The sequence below is a fragment of the Protopterus annectens genome, chromosome 8.part0 (genome assembly GCF_019279795.1).
Source record: "Protopterus annectens isolate FY-2018-M chromosome 8.part0, PAN1.0, whole genome shotgun sequence".
Taxonomy (NCBI): Eukaryota; Metazoa; Chordata; order Ceratodontiformes; family Protopteridae; genus Protopterus; species Protopterus annectens.
In genome coordinates, this window is record NC_056741.1 from 1,500,685,171 (window position 1) to 1,500,711,125 (window position 25,955).

The 25,955-nt window shown below is 43.3% G+C and overlaps 1 protein-coding gene across 1 annotated transcript in view; it reads left to right on the forward strand.

Moving 5' to 3' along the window:
* NFRKB (nuclear factor related to kappaB binding protein) overlaps nt 1-25,955 on the forward strand; it is a gene marked incomplete in the record, with an annotated part of 1,477,031 nt that overhangs the window by 840,324 nt on the left and 610,752 nt on the right. Inside the window, 1 exon segment of the mRNA XM_044081086.1 lies at nt 12,835-12,941. Coding sequence (XP_043937021.1) covers nt 12,835-12,941 — 107 coding nt within the window.

The following is a 25,955-nucleotide window of genomic DNA, read 5'->3' on the forward strand; positions in this document are numbered from 1 at the left end:
TTTTTGGTGTATTTGCTTTTGTTTGGAGGTATATTTTTGTGTTTAATTTTATCTATCTATATATATGTGTGTGTGTATATATATATATATATATATATATATATATATATATATTTTGCTCCCCATTTGGGGGGTACCTGACATCTGGGGCAAGAAAAACTGATGTAATGGCGTCGGCTGCATGTTTTATACCCCTGACCACCTGACGTTATGGAAGAAGAGACAGCAACCGACGCAGGACCCAAGACTTTGTTAATCAGGCCGACTGAGGGCAACCTTCCAGCAGATGTAATGACTACAACAGTGAATACACTCGAAAATCTACATTTATGGTAAGTGTACACAACTGTACTTTATCCAGAGCCTAATTTCAACTTTTGTGCCTGAGAAGGTTCAAATGGAAGTAGTTACAGTACCCAGCCCTCCAGCAGGATATGCAGGTAATCCCGTCACTCTGACTTGGTATCATTTTGCTTAGTGAGGTTTTTACCCATTGAATTATATATAGATTAACATTTAATCCATTTAATTTCTCAGCTGTTTCCTGATGTGATACACTGACAAATGCATTATGAAGCCGAGGGTGAGCAGTAAATGTCAGTTCTTCATCAAGTGCTGTTATTCCATCTTCAAGAGAACTCTAGTAGATTATGAAAATAAGAACTGTCCTTAATAACCATGTACTGTTCCTTTCCTAACAAACATGTCTGAATACACTCCATTGTAATTGTTTCCATAATTTTACACTGAATGCGTTTCAGGCTGATGGGCCTAAATTTGTTTAGATGTCTGTGTCTTTCTGTGATGAATTACTGCTATGCTTGTTGCATACATTTTTTTTGTCTAATTAATTCATCACTGCCTTGAAGATTCTTGCATTATAATTTTGTAAGTTGATGCCCACTGCCTTTACTTTGTCTTCCTTTTGGTTCAAATTGTGATCTCTAACATCTTTACTTGACTGTAAGTTCCCCCTTGCTTTGATATCGTAATTGTTACTTCATACAGGTGTCTAGAAATGTTTGTCATACATTTCACTGCTGTAGTAATAGCTTTTGTGCCTTCTGCTAAGGGCGACTTCAAGAGCTTAACACCCTTCCCACTTGCACCGCTGCATGTCTGTGGTATAAGGGATGTCTGCCCATACCACCTTTATTCTTTCTTGCGGCAGTTCACTTAGGATTGACTTTGTTGCTCTGAAAGCTTTGTCTATCCATTGTTTAAGCTTGGTTTCCAGAGTTTGTTGATAAATACTCCACTGACATTTAACTTTTGTTAGATGCGATAACTTTTTGGGTATTGGGGCTAGATGTCAGATATTGGGGAAAGGAATAACTGGGCTGTGTTTTGGAAGCAGATTCTTCCTAAATACTTCCTGAGCAAATGCATTTTTGTCAGGGCTTCAACACATCATCGCAGATTGTCTATGGTGTGCAAAGTTTCTCCACTAGAGCTCAAGTAAAAGGCAAAAGCTGTGCAGGAATGCCTTAACTAGCGAAAGCTCCACTTCTTATCTAAGACATTTATGGCATTGGAAAAATCTGCCTCATATGCTCTGCTGAAATATGGAAACACTTATTAAGTTGCCCCTTTGGTGCAGGGGCATACCCACTTGCTATGCTGGTGACTCAAGATTGACTAGTGAGCTGGGAAGCAGGAGTGCTAGTGAGAGGGGGAATTAGGCTTGAGTGGCTTATGGCCAATTTACCTATTTTGTGGTGGGAGGTATGTTTTTCTGGCATACTGTTGCTTTCTAGCAGAAGCTGGACAGCAGCATTAATGTCACGCAAGCATATTTACGCATGGGGATGGGGGTGGGATATGTTAATCCATTATGTATCGTTGGGAGCTCCTGTACAGGGTCACGTGAGGCTGGCCATTTTGTGGTTTTCTTGACAACGAAGACCATGCAGCGATCCTCTGAGTCACTATCACTGTTAGTCCCTCAGCAAAAGAGAAAAAGAGACATCCCCTTGGATGACTGAAACTTAGAGGCAGATGGGCAGATGAACTGGTCAACATTGAACAAATTCCTCTTCTCTGTCTCAGTGTGCGAGTGTGTGTGTGTGTGTGTGTGTGTGTGTGTGTATATATATATATATATATATATATATATATATATATATATATATATACGTATGTGTAGATCTACTTTCAAAACCCGAATTATCAGATTCATAAATTTCATGTCACCAAAACAAAAACGCAGAGTTTGCAAAAGATTGAAAGTTTAAAATACCAAACCATACAATATTGAAAACATACAGATTACCTGAAACTGAACCCATGAAATAAGTAAGTATACCTTTAAGAATTTAGACTACCTACATTTCAAACATGATGTTACTCTCCAGGAAGTGTAACAACACTGTATTCACCAGCATCTTGTATAATCAGTAAGGCAGTGGTAGCATTTTCACAGTGCATTTGCCATTTGGAAAACAGTTGAAAAGAAAAGATTTATTAATTGTGTTAAGTATTTATGTTCACTAAAATGGTAAGGACAAATACTCCCTATTCCTTTTGTCAGGCATTCCTGTTTTATAAACTTTTGGAAGGCTTTTTAACTTGTAAAATGTTTATATAATATATTATTACTTATTACATAAATGTTTTACATTATTTTATAAGGAACTAAAATTTACATATTAAAATGACATTATTGTTATGAAATATTAAAATATATAGTATTTCATGAATTCTGTAGTGGTGCACAGAAAAAAAAAACATATACAACTTGATATCTGAAGTAGTTACTTCATTTGCTCTGCGACCTGTGGGTATCGGATCCGACTTCGGATCCGAGCCGGCAGCTTTCCAAGATCCAAGCTCCTAGCTCCTCCCCCCTACCCATAATCCCCTACTACCAACCACATTACCTCAGATCATTTTTTGCCGCGGCTAAAGAAGCTTTCCCTTTGAAGAGCTCCTGGCTGGGTCAGATCGTTTCTATCATAACTTCATCCTAAAGTTTCAAAAATCGTGTGTGTGTGGTAGTAAACCTTTTTTCTACCCCTTTTTAGTGCTAGTTTAATTTTTTTCTAGTACAGTTAGTTAGTTTTTCTTTTGTCACTCCCCCTCCCCCCTTAGCGTTTGGGTGTGTGTGTGAGTGTTTAACATGGCGGAAGGGCCTAAGGCCATTTTTTCTAAATGTACTGAGTGTGGCCACAAGCTTTCCCCAGCTGATGGCCACACTCAGTGTGTTTTGTGCCTGGGGGCAGCCCATCTTTTAGAGGCCTGCCAGATCTGTGCAGCCTTTAACCCCCAGGCACTTCGGGATAGGAAAAACAAGCTGATCCTGGCGGGAAAGCTCCCCCAGGAGTCAGCTTCTTCTTCCTCTCTCGTTCAGGCTCCGGCTGCTTCAGCGGCCTCGGCGCCCTCTGTTCCCTCAGCTCAACCCGGGACTCAACCTCCCTCTTCGGGTTTGAGCTCTGGGGAAACTAGTGCCTCCTCAACTAAGGAGAAGAGGCACAAGGATAAGGAGGGACATAGATCCCATAAAAGGCGGGCCGAGTCTCACCCCTCGGCTCCACCAGCAAAAATAGTGAAGTCTCCTTCGGGGGTCTCCGGATCCTTCTCCTCTTGGCTCCGTTCGCCTAGCTTCTCGCCGGAGCCAGAGGAGGAAGATCGGTCTCCCTCGAGGTCGTCGAGGCAGCCCTCCCGGCCCGCCTCGACTACCTCTTCCAGGTCAACCAAAAGCATCTCCGAAGCAGATATGGATCGGATGATGCGTCGGTTCTTGCAGACCCAAATGCAGATGGGGGTACTCTTGCCTCCCCCCCCCCCTCTGGGGGGGAGTGTGGCCCCCATGTTTGCCCCGATCACTCCTTCTCCGACTCGTTTTCGGATCTCGGAGTCATCGGATCCAGGCCCATTCGGACCCAGGAATTTGTCGGCGCCAATAGCGCTGGTCTCTTCGACTCCGACTATGCCCTCGAGCTTGTCGGATCCGAGCTCTCGGGGCCGAGGGCTGAGTGTCGGATCTGAGGGAGTTGTTGTATCCTCAGAGCTGTTGGCTTCGGAGCGCACCTCTCTTGGCGCAGACTGCTTCAGCTCCGACCCCGATCCCTTCCTGGGAGCCGAGGAGATTGCTCTCAGAGGCTGACGAGGGTGATTCTCCTTCGGCTTTTGAGGTAGTGGAGAGGGTACTGTCGAGATCCTCCAGATCCCCGGTTCGGGCTTCGGATCCACCTGTACCCCCACTGTATGAGGGTCTGCCTTCCATCATCCGACCATCGGGACAGCCTGCCCAAGCCCTCCAGCTAGTTCCTGTGGAGGAACAACAACCCGTGGACGAGCCCTCTTCGGATAGCCCCACCGAGGAGGTTCCTCGGAAATGTCAGTGTAAAAGGAGGCACCTGGACTCCCCCGAGTTCGTTACCACCGACACGGACTTAGATGATAGGGAGGGTTCCCCAAGGTCACCCCCTGAAGATGTCTCCTTTGGAGACATCATGGAAATGTTGCGTATTAGAGGGGGGTGGTCTGCCCAAAAACCTTCCCTGATGAATCCGTGTTCCTGGAGGCGTTTGAGGCAGGCCCATCTACTTCCTGGGTGTCCCCTCCAGCCGACCCCCTGGTGGACTTAATTACCACCAGGGCGTGAAAGGAGCCCGTCACCGTGGAGCCAATTCTTAGGCGTCCCGATAAAATACTGAGTCCCCCCACAGATAGGCAATCATGGGCCAAAGGATCCCCTGTTGATGCCATGTTGGTGGTGGTGGCCACCAAGAAAGAACTCGCTCAGGAGAGTTCTCTGGTCCATCCGCCAGATAAAGAATCTCGAGCGTTGGACCGGATTGGGAAGCGGATGTTTGCTTCAGTGACCTTTTCCATAAGGGTGCTGAACTATATGGCACATACCATCAGGCTACAGCGAGACTTGATCAAGGAATACGCTGCAGCCCCCCCGGAGTTCATGTCAGTCGGAGACAGGAATGTGTTTACGACACGAATGGCCACTCTGAAATCCATCTCCAATACGTCTATGCAGCTCCTCTCTCATGCTTCGGAAGGAGCCGCTAGAGCCAGCGGAGCAGGTGTCGTCTTACGACGTCACGCCTGGCTCCGTGTTTGCGACTTCACGGATCCCTTCAAGGCATCCTTCACGAATGCCCCCTTTGACGGTTCTGCTCTTTTCGGCAAGACCGTTCGCGATATGCTGGTCCAAAGCGAAAAGGACGGGAAGACGCTGTCTGCCGTCGGAGTCCGCTTCTCTAGTCCCCAAAGATCCTTCTCCAGGAATCAGAGGGGACAAAAGAAGCTGTGGTTCCGCAAGTCTCAGCAATCCCATCCAGCTGCGGACCACTCGTCCTCCAGAGGCAGAGGGGGGCCGCGTAATTTTGGGTCTAGAGAACCTTTCTCGGACAGACCTGTGCAACAGCCCTGAGGGCTTGCCCGACTGTCCCTCTCTGGAGGCAGTCGGGGGGGGGGGGTTGACGGAGCACCTGTCAAACTGGGAGTCCCTTACAACGGATCGATGGGTGCTCCGTATCATTTCCAGAGGTTATTTCATTCCTTTCCTAAATCTTCCCCCCAAAACCAGACGCCTCCCCGATGTCCCACCCGATCAGAGGAAGGCAGCGGCTTCAGAGATTTTGAAGCTGCTAAAAAAGAGCCATCCAGCCCGTCCCCCCAGATCAGTCCGGATTGGGTTGTTACTCAAGGTTCTTTTTGGTGCCAAAGAAAACGGGGGACCTCAGACCCATCTTAGACCTTTCCACTCTGAACCTGTTTATACCCAAGGAAAAGTTCCGGATGGTCACTCTTCAATCTATCCTCCCCCTTCTGTGGGAGAATGACTGGATGTGCTCCATGGACCTCAAGGATGCGTACTACCACATCTTGATGGACAGACGATCCAGGAGGTTTCTCTGCTTCCGGCTTGGAGCCAGTCATTATCAATTCAGGGTTCTTCCATTCAGCCTCACCTCAGCCCCCAGAGTGTTCACCAAAGTCATGGCGGTGGTTGCAGCCCACCTGAGACTTCAGGGCATTCAGGTCTTCCCATACCTAGACGACTGGCTCCTTACCGCGACCAACAGGCATCAGCTCTCTGTAGCGAGAGATTACGCACTGACCCTAGCCCACAACCTAGGCATTTCAGTAAACCTGCAGAAGTCCTGCCTGTGCCCCACCTAAGCCCTGGAATTCATAGGGGCCAGGTTGGATACTCGAATCTCTCGAGCTACTCTAACATCAGTCAGACTGAACAGCTTGTCTTATCAGGTGTTAGCCCTTCTCCGGAGTCCTTCTCCTCCAGTGGAGTTAGTCCTGAGGGCACTAGGGTCTGTGGCAGTAGCGATCGGTCTTTCCCTCCATGCCCGTCTGCGAATGCGGATATTGCAATGGACCTTTCAAGTCCAATGGTCCCTCTTGCTCCACCCATTGAACACGCCGATACCGCTGAGCAGAGTTTGCAGGGACTCCCCTCTTTGGTGGTTGCATGCGCGGGAACTCAGAGAAGGGAGGCCTTTTGTGATGCCCCCGTTCGAAGCCATGTTGACCACGGACGCTTCTCGCCTCTGGTGGGGGGGGGCATTGTTCAGGCAGATCTATTCAAGGCACGTGGACTTCCCTAGAGACCGCATTGCATATCAATGTCCTAGAGATGAGGGCGGTGCTTTTGGCATTGCAAGCTCTCCACGACCTTCTTCCTCTGGGGACTATTGCGGTCCAGACGGACAACATGTCTGTAGTCTGGTATATAAACAAACAGGGAGGAACCAGATCCTACCCCCTGTGTCGAGAGGCCATGAGAGTTTGGGAATGGGTGATCTCCAGCAACCGTTTTCTGGTAGCAACGCACATCCCGGGACGATCCAACATATTAGCGGACAAGCTAAGTCGGGTGCTTCTCACTCCATACGAGTGGTCTCTGAATCCATCTGTTGCGAAGCAGATCTTCCACAAATGGGGTCAGCCTCCCTGCGATCTTTTTGCTTCTCCTTTAAACACAAAATGCAGCGAGTACTTCGCAATAATTCCCCCCAGAGGGGAACCCCCAGAGACGCTCTAGTCCATGCTTGGCCTCCCGGGCTCCTTTATGCTTATCCCCCCCTTCCACTCATGATGAAATTCATTCAGAAAGCCTGATAACCATAAACAAAAACAACAAATATCGAACTCTGCTAGGAAATCCAAGGCACGTCAACCATATAAACCATAAAAAACGTATTTATTGACCATTTTTAGCGCTTTCATCTCTAATATGAGACTTCATCAGAAACAAACAAATCTCATTAATGAACATTTAAATACTACTTTAAGTTTTGACATCACACAGTCAATCATGGATTTAAAGCTGTATATACCCAAGCAAAAAAATGTTCATTAAAACACACTGATGAATGAATATATTGTATAAACAAATACATATAAAAAAACAAAGAATATACATTATTTTATACTATAAAATGTCATACATTTTATTGCACATTTTAAACGTATTAAACTTTTTAAACTAATAAGGCCATTGGGTCCTAATCTAATATAAATAAATAAATACATTATATAGCAGACGTCTATCTTAATAATATCACTTCATCAAAGCCCATCCAAGAAAATATATATGTAACATAAATATTCCTTAAATATTAATAATAATATACACACAAATATACAAAAACACATAAAATACTTTTTCTATAAATACTCATTTAAAAATTTTATTTAAAAATAATGTTGAATTCATATGTTGTTAGCCCTTTCCGTTAACATAGGTACCAGAGAAACATAACATTTAAACCTGGTGAAAACATGGAAGCCAATCTAAATTGCCACTGGCTTTTTTTCTTTTTGAGGGTGTTTTTCCAAGAAAAAGTATTTTATGTGTTTGTGTATATTTGTGTGTATATTATTATTAATATTTAAGGAATATTTATGTTACATATATATTTTCTTGGATGGGCTTTGATGAAGTGATATTATTAAGATAGAAGTCTGCTATATAATTTATTTATTTATTTATATTAGATTAGGACCCGATGACCTTATTAGTTTAAAAAGTTTAATATGTTTAAAATGTGCAATAAAATGTATGAAATTTCATAGTGTAAAATAATGTATATTCTTTGTTTTTGTATATGTATTTGTTTATACAATATATTCATTCATCAGTGTGTTTTAATGAAAATTTTTTTGCTTGGGCATATACAGCTTTAAATCCATGATTGACTGTGTGATGTCACAACTTAAAGTAGTATTTAAATGTTCATTAATGAGATTTGTTTGTTTCTGATGAAGTCTCATATTAGAGATGAAAGCGCTAAAAATGGTCGATAAAAATGTTTTTTAATGGTTTATATGGTTGACGTGCCTTGGATTTCCTAGCAGAGTTCGATATTTGTTGTTTTCATTCAGAAAGCCTGTCGGTTGGGGAGCAGAGTTATCCTCATAGCCCCATTCTGGCCTCGGCAGATCTGGTTCCCCTTTCTGCGGTCTCACAGTGTTACTCCTCCGTGGATTCTGGATCCCAGTCCAGAACTGATCTCTCATCCCACGGATGGCCCAACACCAAACCTGATCAACCTCAAGCTTGCGGCTTGGTTGATCCACTTCCATTAATGGCTAGGACTCCTGGTATCTCATCTCCCGTTATGGCCATTCTGGTTGCGGCTCATAAGCCATCTACCAGAAAACTTTACAACAGTAAGTGGAAACGTTTTTTCCATTTGGGCCAAAGATAAGGGTTTGGACCCATTTACTGTCCCTATTCCGACCATCCTGGACTTCCTCTCTTTGATCTTTCGACAGGGAGCAAGCGCTTCTATGGTTAAGGTGCAATTGGCGGCCATCTCCTATTTTCATGTGGGTGATGGCATAGGTTCCTTAGCATCTACAAAGTTGTGCAAAACCTTCTTATGAGGCATCTTCCTTTTAAATCCACTGATAAAGTCTGTGGTTCCCCCATGGGATCTCACTCTAGTCTTGCAAGCCTTGACGAATCCACCTTTCGAACCTGCGGCCTCAATTCCGTTGAAGTTCTTGTCATGGAAAACAGCCTTCTTAGTGGCTATTACTTCGGCCAAAAGGGATTCAGAATTACAAGCCTTGTGTATGAAGCCTCCTTACCTTATCTTTCACAAAGATAGAGTGTCCCTCAGGACTAACCCGTCTTTCTTTCCTAAGGTTGCTTCAGAAGCAAATATAAATCAATCGATAAATCTACCAGTGTTTTTTCCAACATTTCAGAACAAGGGAGAATACACATTACACAAATTGGATGTACACAGACAGCTGCGTTTCTACTTGCATAGGACTAGAGAGTTTCGCAAGTCGGACCAGTTGTTTGTCTCGTATGCAAAATCAGCCATGGGTAAAGCCATTTCCAAAGTCACTGTAGCTAATTGGATCCGTCAGTGTATTATTCAGGGGTATATATCGTCTGGCAAACCAGCCCCGGTTAGTATCCGTGCTCATTCTACTAGATCTGTAGCTACCTCAACAGCCTTCTGGTCCAGGGTTCCAGTGGACGACATATGTTCAGCAGCTACTTGGTCCTCTTCTCATACGTTCATTTCTCATTATAAATTAGATGTGATTTCGAGAAGTAGGGCTTCTTTTGGCTCCACGGTGCTTCGGAATATCCTTCCGTAAGGACCACCCAGGTTCTTATAAGGTAGCTGGGGACTCTGTCCCACAGGTTGCAGAGCAAATGAAGTAACTACTTCAGATAAAGAAGTTATGTACTCACCATAACGTTCCATCTGAGTAGGCTTCATTTGTCTGCAACCGACCCCCCCCTGCCATCCCCCAAACCTTTCGGGATTTTCTGATCACCTTTGCAGTTGATCTTTCATGTTTCCAGGTTGGTAAGTCAAAAAAAATGATCTGAGGTAATGTGGGTGGTAGCAGGGGATTATGGGTAGGGGGAGGAGCTAGGAGCTCAGATCTTGGAGCTTGGAAAGCTGCCGGCTCGGATCCAAAGTCTGATCTGATACCCACAGGTTGCAGACAAATGAAGTACCTACTCAGATGGAACGTTATGGTGAGTACATAACTTCTTTTTTTTTATATTGTGTGGTTCAGTATTCTAAACGTTCAGTCTTTTGCAAACTCAGCAGTTTCTTTTTGGTGATAAGAAGTTTGAGATTCTGGTGATTCAGGTTTTGAAAGTAGATCTGTGTGTGTATGTATATATATACACACACATATATATATATATATATATATATATATATATATATATATATATATATATATATATATATATATACATACACACATATACATACATACATGCATTTATGAGTATGACACTGAGAATGCCCTCTCTTCTTTGTCTCCATCAGAGGGTGTTTCAAATGGGGATACCATTCTTAGATTGAGGGATTACCTCATATAGGAGGTTAAAGAGTTCTGTCTGGCCCAGGTAAGATGTACAGAGTTTTGAGGCTAGGCCGTTAGGCATTCATCTAGTCATTAAAACCTTAGAGATTGCCCTTGAAAATGCATCTTTGGAACCAGACTCGCATCCAGGAGCACAGATGATTTTATAAAATTGTTAATTCTTTCAAATTCCTTTATGTAAACCTTATTGCAGCTCTAGCTATGGTATCCATGGATTTTAGAAAGGGAACAGATGTTGCTTCAAACAAAGTTGTACTTCAGTTGGCAGTGTAGGATTCTCAACATATTTTTGAAAATAACCTACACATCTACTGCCCTGCCCTTCAGGACCTTAGTTGCTAAACTCACGTGTTGAATTAGTATGAGCTGTCATAACTAAAGGAAAAGGCAGAGGGTATAGAGGACAAGGACGTGGTGAAGGATAAAAGTGTTAGAATTTTGAAATCTCAGTTATAAGGTGACTAAGCACTCTGGTAAATGTGGCTGTGGTGCAGTGGATGTGCCATGCAGGGCAGTAGCTACAAGGTCAATCTTAGAGGCATGCATGAGTGAAGACATAGCCTTGCCAGACAGTGTTAAAGTACAGTTCCCTAATGTTCCATTAGGCAGGCAGCTTCTGTTTGGATCACCTGCAGCCTAGGTGTTTAAAAGAGTAGGGGATAGGGAAAGAGTGTGCTGTCTTTAAAACACTCCTGCACCAAAAGACAGCAGAAAATACCATACAAAAAGGTTGCCTGTCTCTTAGGTAGAACATAGTGGAAGAATAAATAATAATAAAATGGTAAGCTGACCAAAAAGGAAAGCCCGAGTTTCTCAGGGTTGAGGCAGAGAAAGGAAACCGCTATGACTCACACAAGGTCTTCTTCATAATCAGTCCACACCCTTCCCAACTCCTTCTCCATTAAACTATTCTCTTATAAGTAATAGGGGGTCATTTAAGCGTATTTGTAAAACAGTGGAAGAAAGGCAACCAAGGCTCATAGGTGCTTTGGATTTTAAGGCAGGGATACAGATTGTAGTTCTTAATAAGAACAAAATTTTGCTGTGTTTCTCATAGTGTGAGTGTCTTAACAGATAACACATTCGTCTTTGATGTAGAAGGCTGTAATTTCTATTTTCACACCAGGTAGATTGATGGCTAACACTTTTGTGCAGCATAAGGTGGTGCTGTACTCCTGAGTGTTCCATCCTTTGGATGAGACTTAAACAATATCTGCTTCAGTTGGTGGTAGCTTAGATGGATGTAAAAGATCCCATGGCACCTATCAAAAACATTAGGCGCAACTCCCTGATGCCCAGGTCAGATTTCTCGTAGTAGTATAAATACCACGTTAGGTCTCCCCTGAAAAGAGTCTACTAGCCTAGTGGGGACTAACCCAGTCAGTAAAGGATTGATAAATACATAAAATTCTGGAGAGCTCTTAGCAGACCAGCTTAATAAGACAGAGGTGGACCCCTGCAAGTAGATGCTAAACTGGAAAGTATGTTTGGACTTAGTTTACAGAAGGGGTGTGCCAGAGATTGACTGTTTTGCTTTTCTGGTAAACAGATGGCTCCAAAAATTCTGCATCAACATACCAATATTGGAGGCCTGAGCAACAGACACTTTTTCCTTAGCTGCACAGTTCATTTCTCTGTATTTCATTTTGAACGCCCTTAATTCCCAGGAACATACAGAAAATAAAGGTTATGCCAAAGGCTAACCATAGCCATGTTTTGGCTCTGGCAACATTGGATGTTCATTGTATTATTCACTGTTGCGGCCCACATGAAGTGGATATCTTGCCAGCAAGGTAGTCTGAAGGTTGTCACAGCTCCATAGTTGGACCTTCACCACTGGCTTCTGCAGACTCCTTACTCGGTTGCTAGGATATTGGTGGTAGAAGAGAGGCATCATACAAAGTCTGCAGTGTTTGGATGTAATGTGGATTGGCTGTATCATGCCTTATTTTTGATATAGATTTGTTCCAAATCTGGATGTACTGCTGAGGTGCGCAGTGTACACCTTGGTAGTTACATGTGCATAACATAGTGTGGAGGAAAATATATTCTGTCACCAAGAAAACCTGAACCTCTGGGAAGTATAAACTGCTGAAAATTGTGGTTTATTCACTTGCATATGTGTTTTTCCTATTTAAAATGTAGGAGTAATGCTGCACATGACAGGCAGTCAGGTATTTCCTTTTTTATGATGAGAGAATGTAAACATGTTTTGGTTTAGTTTATCGGGTAAGTAACTGATCTATGATTGATTCTTTTTGAGTATGAACCAGACCACAAGGACAAATGGCAGTGCATAGAGACAGTTGGGATTATTGGCTTAATAAAACTCTTTTGGGAGGTGGTAGTAAAGTAAAGTACAATTAGTAGCTTTGTTTAGATCATTCTGCCATTACTGATTTCAGTTTAACTTGGATTCTCTTTTTGGTCTTCCTTACGTTTTGTGTTTTGAAAGTTTGTTATTACTTTGCATTTCCTTTTTAGTGCGAGACGCTGCTGCCCGGCTTCCTAATGGTGAAGGAACCCGTGCAGAGATCTGTGAACTGCTCAGGGACTCTCAGTTCTTGGCCCCAGATGTCACTAATGCTCAGGTGAGAACTTGTTGGTTTGCAGAACTGTACATAAGTTATGCTACCATTACCAACTGCTGGATAGCCAGCTTAGTTCACATGCGTGCAGTATTTCATGTCCTTTGTGAAAAATTGGCTTTCTTGCACAGTGTTTGTTTTGCTGAGGTTTGCAAAGTTGTGTATTTTTTGCTAGAATACAATCTGTAATAAATTGGATATTCTGTACACCAAAGTATACAAGGACCATCAGTGTGTGTGGCTTTGGTTTAATTTTTGTACTATCATTTTAGGTGTTTTAAATTGGTTCATGTTTTTTTTGCCCATATGTACCTTATAGAATTGCATTGCATTATTTCAGGTTAAGCCTTCCAGTAGCATTACTTCTTCTGTTTTCAACTGTTTGCTTATATTTGTTAGCTCGACAAGTGAGCTGGTCCAAGGAACCTTTTCCGTCCCATCATGAGCCATTATGCAATCATAGTTATTTAAAAGAAGACACTGTACAGTGATAAATTCAAATATGATTTATCACACAAAGCACAAAGAATCTAACAATACATATTCGTAACATTGAGTATATACACCACTTGCACAAAAGTATATGAATCAAACATACCAACATATGTGTTGCGAATTGCTGCTGATTAATAAAAAAAACTCTTATTCAGCAGTGTCTGTGTGCTGTCTAAATACAAAATCAGTTTATTTATACAGGTCACTGGATGGAAGCAGTAACTGAAAATTGAATCTTGGAGTGATAGAAGGGAAGTCAAAACAAACAGGAAGTACCTCAAAACAATAATGAAATACATGACAGACAATAAGTAGAAAAACAGACCTAATAAAGCAGAGTACATTAAAAAATCCTATCTCCAAAACAAATATTACCATGCTGTTTCTGCATTTAAACCTCGTGGTAAAGCTGCCATATTTAAAAATGATTCTGGGTTAAAGAATATTAGGTGCAAAATAAATAAATAACTGTAACTTTTAAGTATTAATAGAGAAACCAAAAGGTTGAAACAAATTAAAGTGTTTGTATGAAACTGATGTGTATGTCCTGCAAAGGAACTAAGAGTGTTATGTCCCTAAAATCACCAAAGTATTCCTGAATATGTTTTTAAAAAGCATTTTGTCAGATCTTTGTATCATGTAAACCAACAAAATCTCTGCTTCAAAACTCTCTTGGAATTAACAATGTGTTTCACTTGCAAAGCATGGCTACAAACATTATAACTGTTACATGCATTTCATTTATAACTGAAGTAGTGGGCATGATGGAATATTTGTAAGAAAGGCTCTCCCCTAAATTAAAAGCATTCTTGTATGGATATATAGATTTGACAGGTAATAGATTTTTTTTTGTAAGGTCAGCCGTTACAATTCTCCAGTTTTATTAATATTTTTTCTAAGTTCATCTAAATTTATTATATTGTATAACATAATAAATCTCACCCTGATCACCCCACTGAATCTGTTCAGACCTTGTCTTCTTCTTCTTCTTCTTCTGTCGGCTTTTCCAGGTTAGGGGTCACCACAGCAGATCACCTGTCCGCTCATGATTGGCAGTGGAGTTTTAGGGTGTTGAGTTGCCAGCCCGGCGCCCAGCCTTCCACAGAAGGCACACACACCTAGGGCCAATTTAGAGTGTCCAATTCACCTACCGTATGTCTTTGGGGTGTGGGAGGAAACCGGAGCACCTGGAGGAAACCCACGCAACCACAGGGAGGACATGCAGACTCCGCACAGAAGGCACCCCAGCCAAGGAATCTGTTCAGACCTTGTAATATTCCCAAAATATGGAACTTCTAAAACGTTTCTTGCGTCATGGTCTGCTAGGAATCTCGGAGTCTAACCCACTACTCAGCAGTCCAGAGGTTATAGCTGAACGTACTCCTCAAAAGTTCTCATTGTTAGTTGTACTACATATTACTGCATGCATAGTATTGCATATTTACCCAGGGATAATGATCTCATGAAGTGAAGGCAGTGGGCACTACTGACAAAAAAAAAGTGATGGTATGTTGTCCTATCTTGTCTTCATTCTTACTGGTTGGGCTTGGAACTAATCCTCTATTCTGACTCGGCCACATTCTAAAGCTCAGAGTCTTCCACTTGGCTAGTGGCTGAAAACCCTTATCCCATGATGCACAAGTGTGCTTCTCCAGATCTTGTTTGCCACGAAGCAAGTAGGAGGTCTCCATTTTGGCTGTGGCCAAGTCTAAATTTTTCTTAGAATATTTTTCAATTTTTAGGGTTAATTTTAGCAATATAATACACAATAGTAAGTAGCATTTCTCTAGTTTAATCTAATTGTTAGCTCTTTTTGTTATTTACCTCTTGGTTGCTATTTAGCTCCTTTTTGGTCATCGTTTCTTGTTAGGCCTTCTCCTTATCCCATTTGTCATTTTGTTTAAGCGTTTATCTGTAAAGTGTGACTTTATATTTTCTGCTTGCTGTTGGTATTTCTTGTGTGTTGTTCCCAGAGCTGTTGATCCACTTCAGTTAGAGGGCCCAGCGTCCGTTTAAGTTAGAGGGCTACTCCCTTCCTTGTGTGTCGTATACTGGGTGTATCTGTTTAAGTTACAGAAACTCCAGCCCGTTTAAGTTAGAGGGCAATCGAGTCACCCTCCCTTTGTGCTTTTTCTCTTGTGTGCTTTCAAATTTCCTGTTGTTATTGTGTGTTGTGTTTAGACTTATATACATAAAGATATTCAGATTCTTAGTGTGCTGTAGTTTAGTATTATTAGTGAGTGTTGAACTTTAATGTTTAGGTACCTTTATCGCTGTGCTGTTAAGCTGATGTAATTACCAGAATAATGTCCAAGGAACAGAAGGAAATTAAACCATCTGGTTTTAAGAAGGGCCAAAAATGTTCTCAAAAGATGTCTTTGACTGATGGGCACACGATTTGTGTCTACTGTCTCGGTGCCATGCATCTTCAGGAATCTTGTAATATCTGTCACTTGTTCAGCTCCAGAGTTTTACTTGAGAGAAAGAACAAATTTATTGTAAGGGGGCTTTTAAAAGTACTTTTCTCAGAAGCTTTGGAAAGTCAGACAGCCGGCAGCAAATCTTCACCGTCTAAATCTGACAGATCTAACAAAAGGTTGTCTTCATCATCCTCAGACCTATTGGAGCCTGCCAAAAAAGTTTCCAAATTGAGACACTGTGATCTGAAGGAATATAGGTATGATAAGTCTTCATCCTCAGCTCCTAAGTTTTCAGAACTGATGGAAAAACATTTTCGGAGCCGGTCTCCTGAATTGACACTGGTCTCCCCGACATTCATATCACCCATACTACAGAGAGTTACCTCACCGACTCCTTCCTCTCGGTCCTCCAAAACCTTATCCGATGATGATGTGGATAGGGTGGTGCGAAGACTACTAGAGTTACCTGCGCTGGACAAAATTCCGTTGGCTCCATCCCATTCGGAACTGGAGCCAGTGAAGATTTTTCATCCACTAAGATTCCTCCTCTGAGCCAACCTTGATCGTCAGAGCGGGAATGTCTGATTGTGATAGAACTGTCAGTGCTGAGACCCACCTTTGGGATTTTGGAACCATATTCTGCTCCAACATCCTCGGTCCCATCCAGGATGTCTAGGGGCCAAAGCTCTCCAACCTGGTCCGGGGAGGGGATTTGGGTCCAGCATTTGTCAGGTCCACGTTTACCCCTCGATGCCTTGGTACGGGTGAGCTCGGTGCCTACATCAGCTTTGGAGCTGGCTTTCTTGGTTCCGGGGACTTCCTATGCCTCTTCGGAGCTGGAGGGATCCTCGGATCAGTAGAATAGCGGCTTTTAAGCTGATGAGGAGTGTGCTGTCCTCCCACACAGCTCTTCATGAATGTTCTGACATTCTTCCCCCAAAGGCACTAACTTCTGTCTCTGCACCACTCCAACCACAGACTAACAGAGATCCTAGGCCTCAAGTTACCCCATTGAGTGAACGTCCCTCTTCCGAAACCTCTCCAGAATATCCTGAAGAGGGACCCCGGAAGAGGTTTTGCAAGAGGAAGCATATTAACTCCCTGGATGAGTCTCTTACATCTGACACTGATCTTGAGGAATCAGAAGGGCCCCTACGGTCACTTTCTAAGGATATCGCCTTTGCAGATATCGTAGAGATCCTTAAACAGAGAGGTGGCTGGAAGTCCATCAACCCTTCAGAGTAGGAGTCAGTGTGCCTGAAAGCCTTCGGATCTCACCCTTCATCCTCCTAGGTATCTCCGCCTTTCAATGAACGTTTGGAACTAGTTATTCGGAAGGTGTGGGAGTCTCTAGATGCAGTGGAACCAGTCCCTCGGAGGCCTAACAAATTTATTACAGCCCCAGATGACAAACAGTTTCCAAGGGCGTTCCTGTGGATGCTATGGTGGTGACAGCAGCCACCAAGAAGGAACTTGCCGAAGCATTCTCATCTGTCCATTCACCTAACAAAGAGTCTCATATGATGGACAGATATGGGAAGTGTGTCTTTTCTTCAGTGACCTTTGCCCTCAGATCACTGAATTACTTGGCACACTTCACAAGGCTACAGAGAGATCATCTGAAGGAGCTAGGAGATACTCTTAAAGTTCATTAGCTGCAGAGGCTTCATATAAGGTGATCTGTCAGCTATCCACTTTAACCTCTGTAGTGAACTCCTTCATGAGACTCATTTTGTATGCAGCAGATTGAACGAGTTTTGCTAAGGAGACAGTCTTGGTTGCGGTTGTGTAACTTCGCGGAACCCTGTAAGTCTACCTTTGTCAGTGCCCCTTTCGATGGTTCCTCACTTGGTTGGACCGAAAGTCAAAGATACACTGACCATATTAGGAGCAGGAAGGGAAAACTCTCTATGCTATTGGAGTACGTTTTTCTGTACCTTTGAGACCGTATCCTAAGGGTCTGGGGTGGAGGGGGAATGTGGTTCAAAGAATCCCAGGGAGTTTTTCAAGATGTATGAGATGAACCTTTCCCCAGGGACAGAGGGAGAAGTAATAATGGCAGATGCAGTCCTCGTGGCAGAGAGGGTCCTCAGAACCAGGGCAACCGCAATTCATTTTGCGGTAGACCCTTCCAGTGCTCCTGAAGGGAGGCCCACCTGACCACCTCTGGAGGCAATCAGGAGTCATTTATCTTTGTACCCGAAAGCCTGGCGAGAAATTACAAGAGACAGATGGGTACAAAGCATAATATCCAGAGGCTATGCCATACCCTTTTCCCTCCCCATCCCAATCTCAAAAAACATCCCAGATGTTCCACCCAGTCAAAGGGATCAAGCAACCATAGAGATTCAAAAGTTGCTAGACAAAAGAGTCATCCAAAGAGTCCCCGCAGATCAGATAGGATCCAGAACTTACTCAAGATTCTTTTTAGTGCCAAAAAGAACAGGGGACTGGTGACCCATCTTGGATTTCAGCAAACTAAAACGAATCTGTGAAGAAGACCAAGTTCCGGATGGTGACACTGCAGTCAATTCTTCCCTTTTTAGGGAAAGACAATCAGATGTGTACTACCACATACAAATGGACAGGCCATCAAGGAGTCATCTGCACTTCCAGCTGGGAACTAGTCACTACCAGTTTTGAGCTGTGCCCTTCAGTTTCACTACAGCCCCAGGAGTGTTCACCAAATGCATGGCAGTGGTTATGGCTCACTTGAGGCATCTAGGATTCCAAGTGTTTCCATACTTATATGACTGGCTCCTAACTGCCACCACCAAACATCTTCAACAAGCAAAGGACACCACCTTACAACTCTATTCACACTTGGGGATTACAATAAATTCAGAAAAATCTGCCCTGTTGCCATCGCAACATATTGTCTATATAGGAGCACACTTAGACACAGTCTCTATGATGGCAAAACTGCCCGTGGAAAGAGTTTCATTTCTCAGACAGCAAATTTTCAGTCTCATGTCGAAGACCAAGGTAAAAGCAAAAATAGTTCTTCAAGTCCTGGGAACCATGGCAGCAGCGATAACTTTAGTCCCATTGGTTCGCATACACACGAGAATTCTTCAATGGCTCCTATTTACTCAATGGTCATTACAATAACTACCCATGTCCCACAACATCACGATCATGGAATCTTGCAAGAGAGACCTGAGATGGTGGCTCCTTTCCAGCCACGTGACAGTAGGTTGTCCCTTTCACCCTCAACAGCCTATAGCCACAGTGACCACAGATGCCTCCCAGATAGGGTGGGGGGGCATTATGTGGGGAGGACCTTCCAAGTAACCTGGCAGGATCACCTGCACATCAATGTCGTACAGATGAGAGCTGTGCTCTTAGTGTTACAGGCACTTCAGAACTCCCTTCCACTAGGAAAGATTGCAATTCATACAGACAACATGTCAGTGGTCTGGTACATAAACAAGCAAGGAGGAACCAGGTCTTACCCCCTTTGTCAAGAGACACTCAGAGTTTGGGAATGGGCAACATCTTCCCAACACTTTTTAGTGACAATGCATATCCCGGGCAGGTCCAGCGTGATAGTAGACATATTCAACAGGGCAATACTCATGCCTCACGAGTGGTCCCTAAAGCAAGAGATAGCCGAAAGGATTTTCCAAAAATGAGGCTAGCCTTGCTGTGACCTCTTTGCCACCCCCCTAAACACCAAATGCAGCAACTACTTTGCCCTAGTCCCCCCCTCCAGGGGAGTCACCAAGGGATGCACTAGTGCACAACTGGCCCTCGGGACTTCTTTATGCTTTCCCCCTTCCCTCTAATAACCAAAGTCATCCAGAAAGCCAAAAACTTGGGAAACAGGCTGATGTTCTTCATGTTTCACTGTTGCAGTCATCACATTTGGGTTATCTGCTTGCAGTAGCCCTCATTCGGCCTGATTAACAAAGTCTTGGGTCATGCGTTGGTTGCTGTCCCTTCTTCCGTGACGTCAGGTCGTCAGCGGTATAAAACATGCAGCTGATGCCAATAAATCAGTCTTTCTTGCCGTGCGGTGCCCGAAGCAGAAGCAGTTTGCAAGTACCGGTCGGCGACTCCTGAAATTTTCGTTTTCGAATTTCAGAACCGAAGTCTTCAACTAAAAGCTAAGTACCCCATTGAGGAAAATTTTCCTTGCTCTAAACCGATGTCAGTAAAAGTAAATAATTGCATTGCTTGCATTCCTTGCCTAGGCCCTGACCACAACGTACTTCGCTGTCAGTTTTGTGCCTTATTTAAACCACGAACTATCCATCATCAGTATATTTTCACTTCTAAATATTTTGGTGCTCGGTTCAATTATCCTGATGTGTCTTCAGTAAGCCATCCGACTACCGACATTCCGAAAAAATGCAAAGATAAAGACAGAGACGGGCCACCTAGGTCCAAAGCTGCCGACGACTCTTCTCCTAAGCCAGTTGCCAGTTCGCCGATATTCAGTGAGGTGCTTTCGCAGCCCCTGATGTCCGCTACTTCAGATTCGCAGGCCTCTACTGAGACCCATTCGGAGTCCGGTATGCTGTGAGATGCTTCAACTGTGGAACCTGTGGATGTCTGTACCTTGGATGGGTTCGGAGCCGCTGTGCAGGCACCGGCTTCTGAGGGTGTATTCAGGCCTTCTGACTAGCGTATTAAACCGACGCCATCTTCTTCAAGGCCTAAAACTTGAGCCAAACCTAAAAAACAAATGATAAGAATGGCTGACGACCTTGTTACTTTAATCAGGGGAAGCCAGCCTTTCCGCTCTGAGACCTAGGACTGAGATTGCTTATGATACTTCTGACCAGGATTCTGAATTTTCTTTTTCCTCTGATGACCAGAATTTACCCTTATCTGCCTATGAGGATTCTGATGCTGAGGACTCTATTCCCTCTTCTTCCCCCCAGAGGATTTCTTTTTGGTGAAACCTTGCATACTCTCAGGGAGCATTTTTTTGGGAAAGTCAGGATTTCTCTGATTCTAAAAAGAGGCATGGAGATTTCTTACTCCTGCCCCAGCACAGGCCTTTAGCCATACCTATTGTACTAGACATTGCTGATGATGCCTTTTCGGAATCTAGTTTGGCCCCTGACTCTTTACCTCCTGCTCCCAGAAAACCTGATAGATATTACAGGGTCCCTGACTCTCACAAGTTCCTTTTTAAAAATCCTACTGTGGATCCTGAGATCATTTCACATGGACCCAATGGCATTAAGGCTACTACTGCCAAAAATCCTACCCCCTCTGATAGAGACACCAGGGCGCTGGATAGATGGGGGAAAGAAGGTATACACTTCTGCAACTTTGGCCATTAGGGCCTTAAACTGCCAGTTTCATATGTTAAAGTATCATCAGCATATTATTGGATTGCTTAAACAGAAACTGATGTTGATTCCTGGTTGCGCTGAAAATAAGGATTTACTGCATTCAGCTGAACAAGTTGGAAAACATATTTTGCAGTGTAGTTTTGATTCACTAGAGGCATCTTGCAGGGCTGCTGTAACTGGGTCTGTACTTAGAAGGCATGTTTGGCTTAAGGAGCAGTCCTTGCCAGATCATGTTAAAGTGAAATTACTGAATGCTCCCTTAAACCAGTACCACCTGTTTGGCAACAAAGCAGAAGAAGTTCTTAAAAAGATGGAAGAAACAACTAAATCTATGCAAACTGTTAAAGATTTTTTACAAGTACAACCTCCAAGGTTTAGTAGGTATTGGCCTTTTAAGAATTGATCCTTTCATGCCTCTTCCAGACCTTCTCAGTCCAAACCCAGATCCAGCAGAGCTCCCAAGGCTTCAGTCCCAGGGTACGCACAGGACTAAGCAGTGGGGGTCCTCGACTTCCAAATCTGGGAGTAATAAAACTCCACCCTATGGTAAACTGTCTCAATGACGTCTTTTTAAAACTTCCAAGTACTTCTCAACTGACTGCCCCTTTGGTGGGAAAGATTGCTCTTCATGCAAAGAACTGGGAACTCATTACCCAGGACAAATGGGTTTTAAATCTAGTGTCCCAGGGATACAGATTTCACTTCCACATGTTACCAACACCAAGCGGGTGGCCAGATCTACCCCCTAAATCAGTGGGCAGAGGCCCAAAAGCAAGTACTTTCTCTCTTAAGCATGGGGGCTATTCACTTGGTACCAGAAGAGGAAAAGGGACAAGGTTTCTACTTGAGACTTTCCTGGTACCCAAAAAAGACAATTCATGGAGTCCTATCCTGGACCTGTCTACTCTAAACGCCTTTTTGGTGATTCCAAAATTCAATATGCTGACTCTTTACTAGTTCTTCCCTGTGCTAGTCAAAGACGCCTGGTTGGCAACACTAGATTTAAAGGAAGCATACCTGCACACCCCAATCAGGGAATCTTGCAGAAGATACCTACGCTTCAAAGCAGGCTACACGCACTATCAGTTCTCTGCATTGCCCTTTGGCTTATCTACTGCGCCCAGGGTATTCACAAAGTGCCTAGCTCCAGCCATTGCATTTTGCAGGCAAAGAAATATTCAAATATATCCATACCTGGACGATTGTGTAATTCAGGCAGAAAGCCAGGACATACTTTTGAATCATCTGGCCTTTGTACAAAGGGTGCTGACTTGTCTGGGGTACACCATAAACGAAAAGAAATCACACCTGGTACCCTGTCAACAAATTATATTTCTGGGAGCAAGCTTGAATACAACTTCCCAGATGGCTTTCCTCACGCCTGAGAAACAAATTCATTTGACAACCTACTTCAAACAAGTGACCACAAAAACCCTGCTATCTGCAAGGCAAATACTACAAGCCTTGGGGTTCGTGGCCTCCTGCATTCCTCTAATTCTATATGCAAGACTGCATATGAGAAAACTACAGTGGTATCTAAAAAGGCCTATGGTGTCAACATTCTCAGGATCTAGAAGCAGTGATTCCTGTCATTCCTTGCCTACGCCTAGAGTTCCTTTGGTGGACAGAGGCTTGCCACCAAAACAAGGGACTACCATTCACACTACCCCCTGCCACCCAAACCCTAACAAAAGACGCATCAGACTATGCATGGGGGGGGCTCACCTGGCAGGGAAGTGCATTCAAGACAAATGGAACCCAAGTCAAATACACCTGTATATCAATCAAAAAGAATTGTTAGCTGTACAGAATGCTCTGACAGCCTTCAAGGACCACATCCTTCCAGGACAATTAATGGTAAAGACGGACAATGCCAATGTTATGTGGTACGTAAACAAGCAGGGGGGTACACATTCTTACCCCCTCTGCAGACTACCCATGGCATTGTGGAACACAGCCATGAGCTACCAAGTGCATCTACAAGCTCAATTCCTGCCAGGAAAACTAAGTGCACTGGCAGACGAACTAAGCAGAAACCTCATGGACCCACACGAGTGGAAACTGGAACCAAGGATTTTGAACATGTTGACAAGCTAATGGGGAAGCCCAGATATAGACCTGTTTGCCTCCCCCCAGAACTATCAATTGGACAAGTTTTGCACAAGGACTCCCCACAAACAAGCTTGGAAAGTGGATGCTCTGTCCTTTAGCTGGAAAAACCTATATCAGTTTATGCCTTTCCTCCTCTGCCTCTGCTCTCCAAAGTACTACTAAAGATCAAACAAGACAAGCCAAGGACGATTTTGATTGCACCAGACTGGCCACGCCAACACTGGTACCCCCTCTTGCGCAGAGTGTCACTGTTGGCCCCATGGCACCTGCCTCAGACTCCTACCCTATTGTCTCAGCAGGAGAACCAGATTCTGCACCCTCAGCTTCAAACACTGAACCTAGCAGCCTGGCTAATTACCTAATCTCTCCTTTACCATCCTTCAGTAAACCAGTGATGGATATCATTTTAGAGGCAAGGAGGCCTAGTACTAGAAAATCTTATGCTGAAAAATGGAAAAGATTCTGTGCCTGGAACCAGTCTCAAGGGATGAGTACTGCAGTGCCCAATTTACCTCAGATTTTACAGTACTTAACTGAGATGCTTCACAAGGGCCTGTCTTTCTCCTCCATCAAAATTCATGCCTCAGCCATTTCAGCTCATTATAACACAGAACCTCCCTTCTTCTCTCATCCATTGCTCAAGCAGTTTCTCAGAGGGGCCACCCAGGAGAGCTCCATCTCCAGCCTGGGACCTTAACTTTGTATTGGAGAAACTCACTCTTCCTCCTTTCGAGCCAGCTGCTACTGCAGACTTAAAATTCCTTTCTTGGAAGACAGCTTTCCTTTTTAGCAGTCACTTTAGCAAGAAGGGTATCTGAATTACAGGCCCTTATAGTAGTGGAGCCTTTCATCATCTTTCATGCGTTCAGGGTGTCCTTCAGGACCAATCCCTCCTTCATGCCCAAGGTCCAGTGTCGCCCTTAATCAGTCCATTTATTTGCCAACCTTCTTTCCTAATCTATGTAACCAAACCGAAAAACAAACTCTAAAAACTAATCCACAGAACAAAGGAGAACTGATACTGCACTCCTTAGATGTGCACAGACAGCTTAGATTCTACTTGGACAGGACTAAATCTCAAAGGAAACCTGAACAACTGCTGGTGGCATTTGCTGCAGGGGCAGAGTGGAAGGCTATTTCAAAGCAGACCATTTCCAAATGCATAGGCCATTGCATTCATTTCTGCTACAAGCACCATGGAAATCTGTCAAAGGAAAAATATACTTTAAAAATGATTAATACACGGTAGGTTCAGGTTAAGCCTGGAAATGTGGGTGAAGTGATGTATTAATTAAAGGAAGTGACGTTTATATGAATTATACTATAAATTGATTTGAAATGCATATCTGTTATACGTGGCCTGATGAAGCCTACGGGTGAAAGTGCTTGCCAATCTGTTGTATTTTAAATAAATATAAGGTTTTTGGATTACTATCTTGGTCAATCCGCTTTTTTGTTGGAGAAACGAGGTGAAACGAACGTTGCTGTTTTCATATAAGGGATTTATTGGCCGAGAAGTGGAACGCTGTTAATATCGCATTGTTTGGAATATTTTCTTGGAAGTCTTGGTCGATTATACGACTCTGTTAAATATTTTAGTTAAGCTGGTAACGCTTGGAAATAATCTGCTTGGAAGATTTGGTTGGTTAAACAACTTGGTTAAGCTGGTAACGCTTGAAAACTTCTAGTTAAACTGGTAACTTTTAAAAACTCTTTTGCCTTTGGCGTACAGATAATATATCTTGAACTGTGAAACAGTTGTAATACGCTAAAATCTAATATCTGCCTTACGCTCTCCTCTTCATTTTTATTCAAATACTTTACTTTTAAAGGAGCGCGTTTAAACAGCCAATATTTACATTTTTATTACTTCATATAAAACTAAGCTGTATATAAAATAGTGTATGTAAAATAGAATGAAAAACGTGTTAACTCTTTTAGCTTCTAATTAGCATTAAGCACACACATTAATACATATTTTTCTAACATTTCCCCCCTGTGAATACTTTTTAATTCTATTTTCAAAAGCATAAACAGTTTGCTCTTCTCCTAACCTGTTCCATTCAGGATTTGTAGTTAAGAGAGTCATTCAGTTTAGACTTATGAAAGTGTTTCACTTTTCAACAACTCTTCAATTTCAGTACTTTGATACAAAGTCTCAGAAACTGACATGTCTATAAAATCTTTGATTAACTTTTTCATGCAGGGAATACCACAACAGATGCATGCTCCTAATAGGAGTAATCCCACACAAATGGCAATCAGGATGTTCATTAGGATGGAACCCCACCCCCCAAACATATTCTGGAAAAAGTCCATCAGAGGGTTTGGGCCTGGCAAAACTGATGACAAAGCCTCTTCTAGGCCATTCGCCGGTTCTCAGGTTTTCTGCGAGGCGCCTTCACAGCCCCTGACGACCCCTCCTTTAGAACCTCAGGCCACCTCTGACTCCCATGTGGAGATGGCTGGGCCTTCGGATGCACCAGATTTACAGCCTACCAAGACTAACCCCTCAGAGGGATCCGGAGTAGCTGAGCAACCCTTAGCTTCAGAGGGTGTTTTCAGACCTATTCAGTTAACCATTAAATCTTCTGCTAAGTCTAAAACTCCTTTAAAAACAAAGAAACAAATTCATCATTCACCAAGACAGGCCTCCATGCCTAAGAAACAAATGCTCAAAA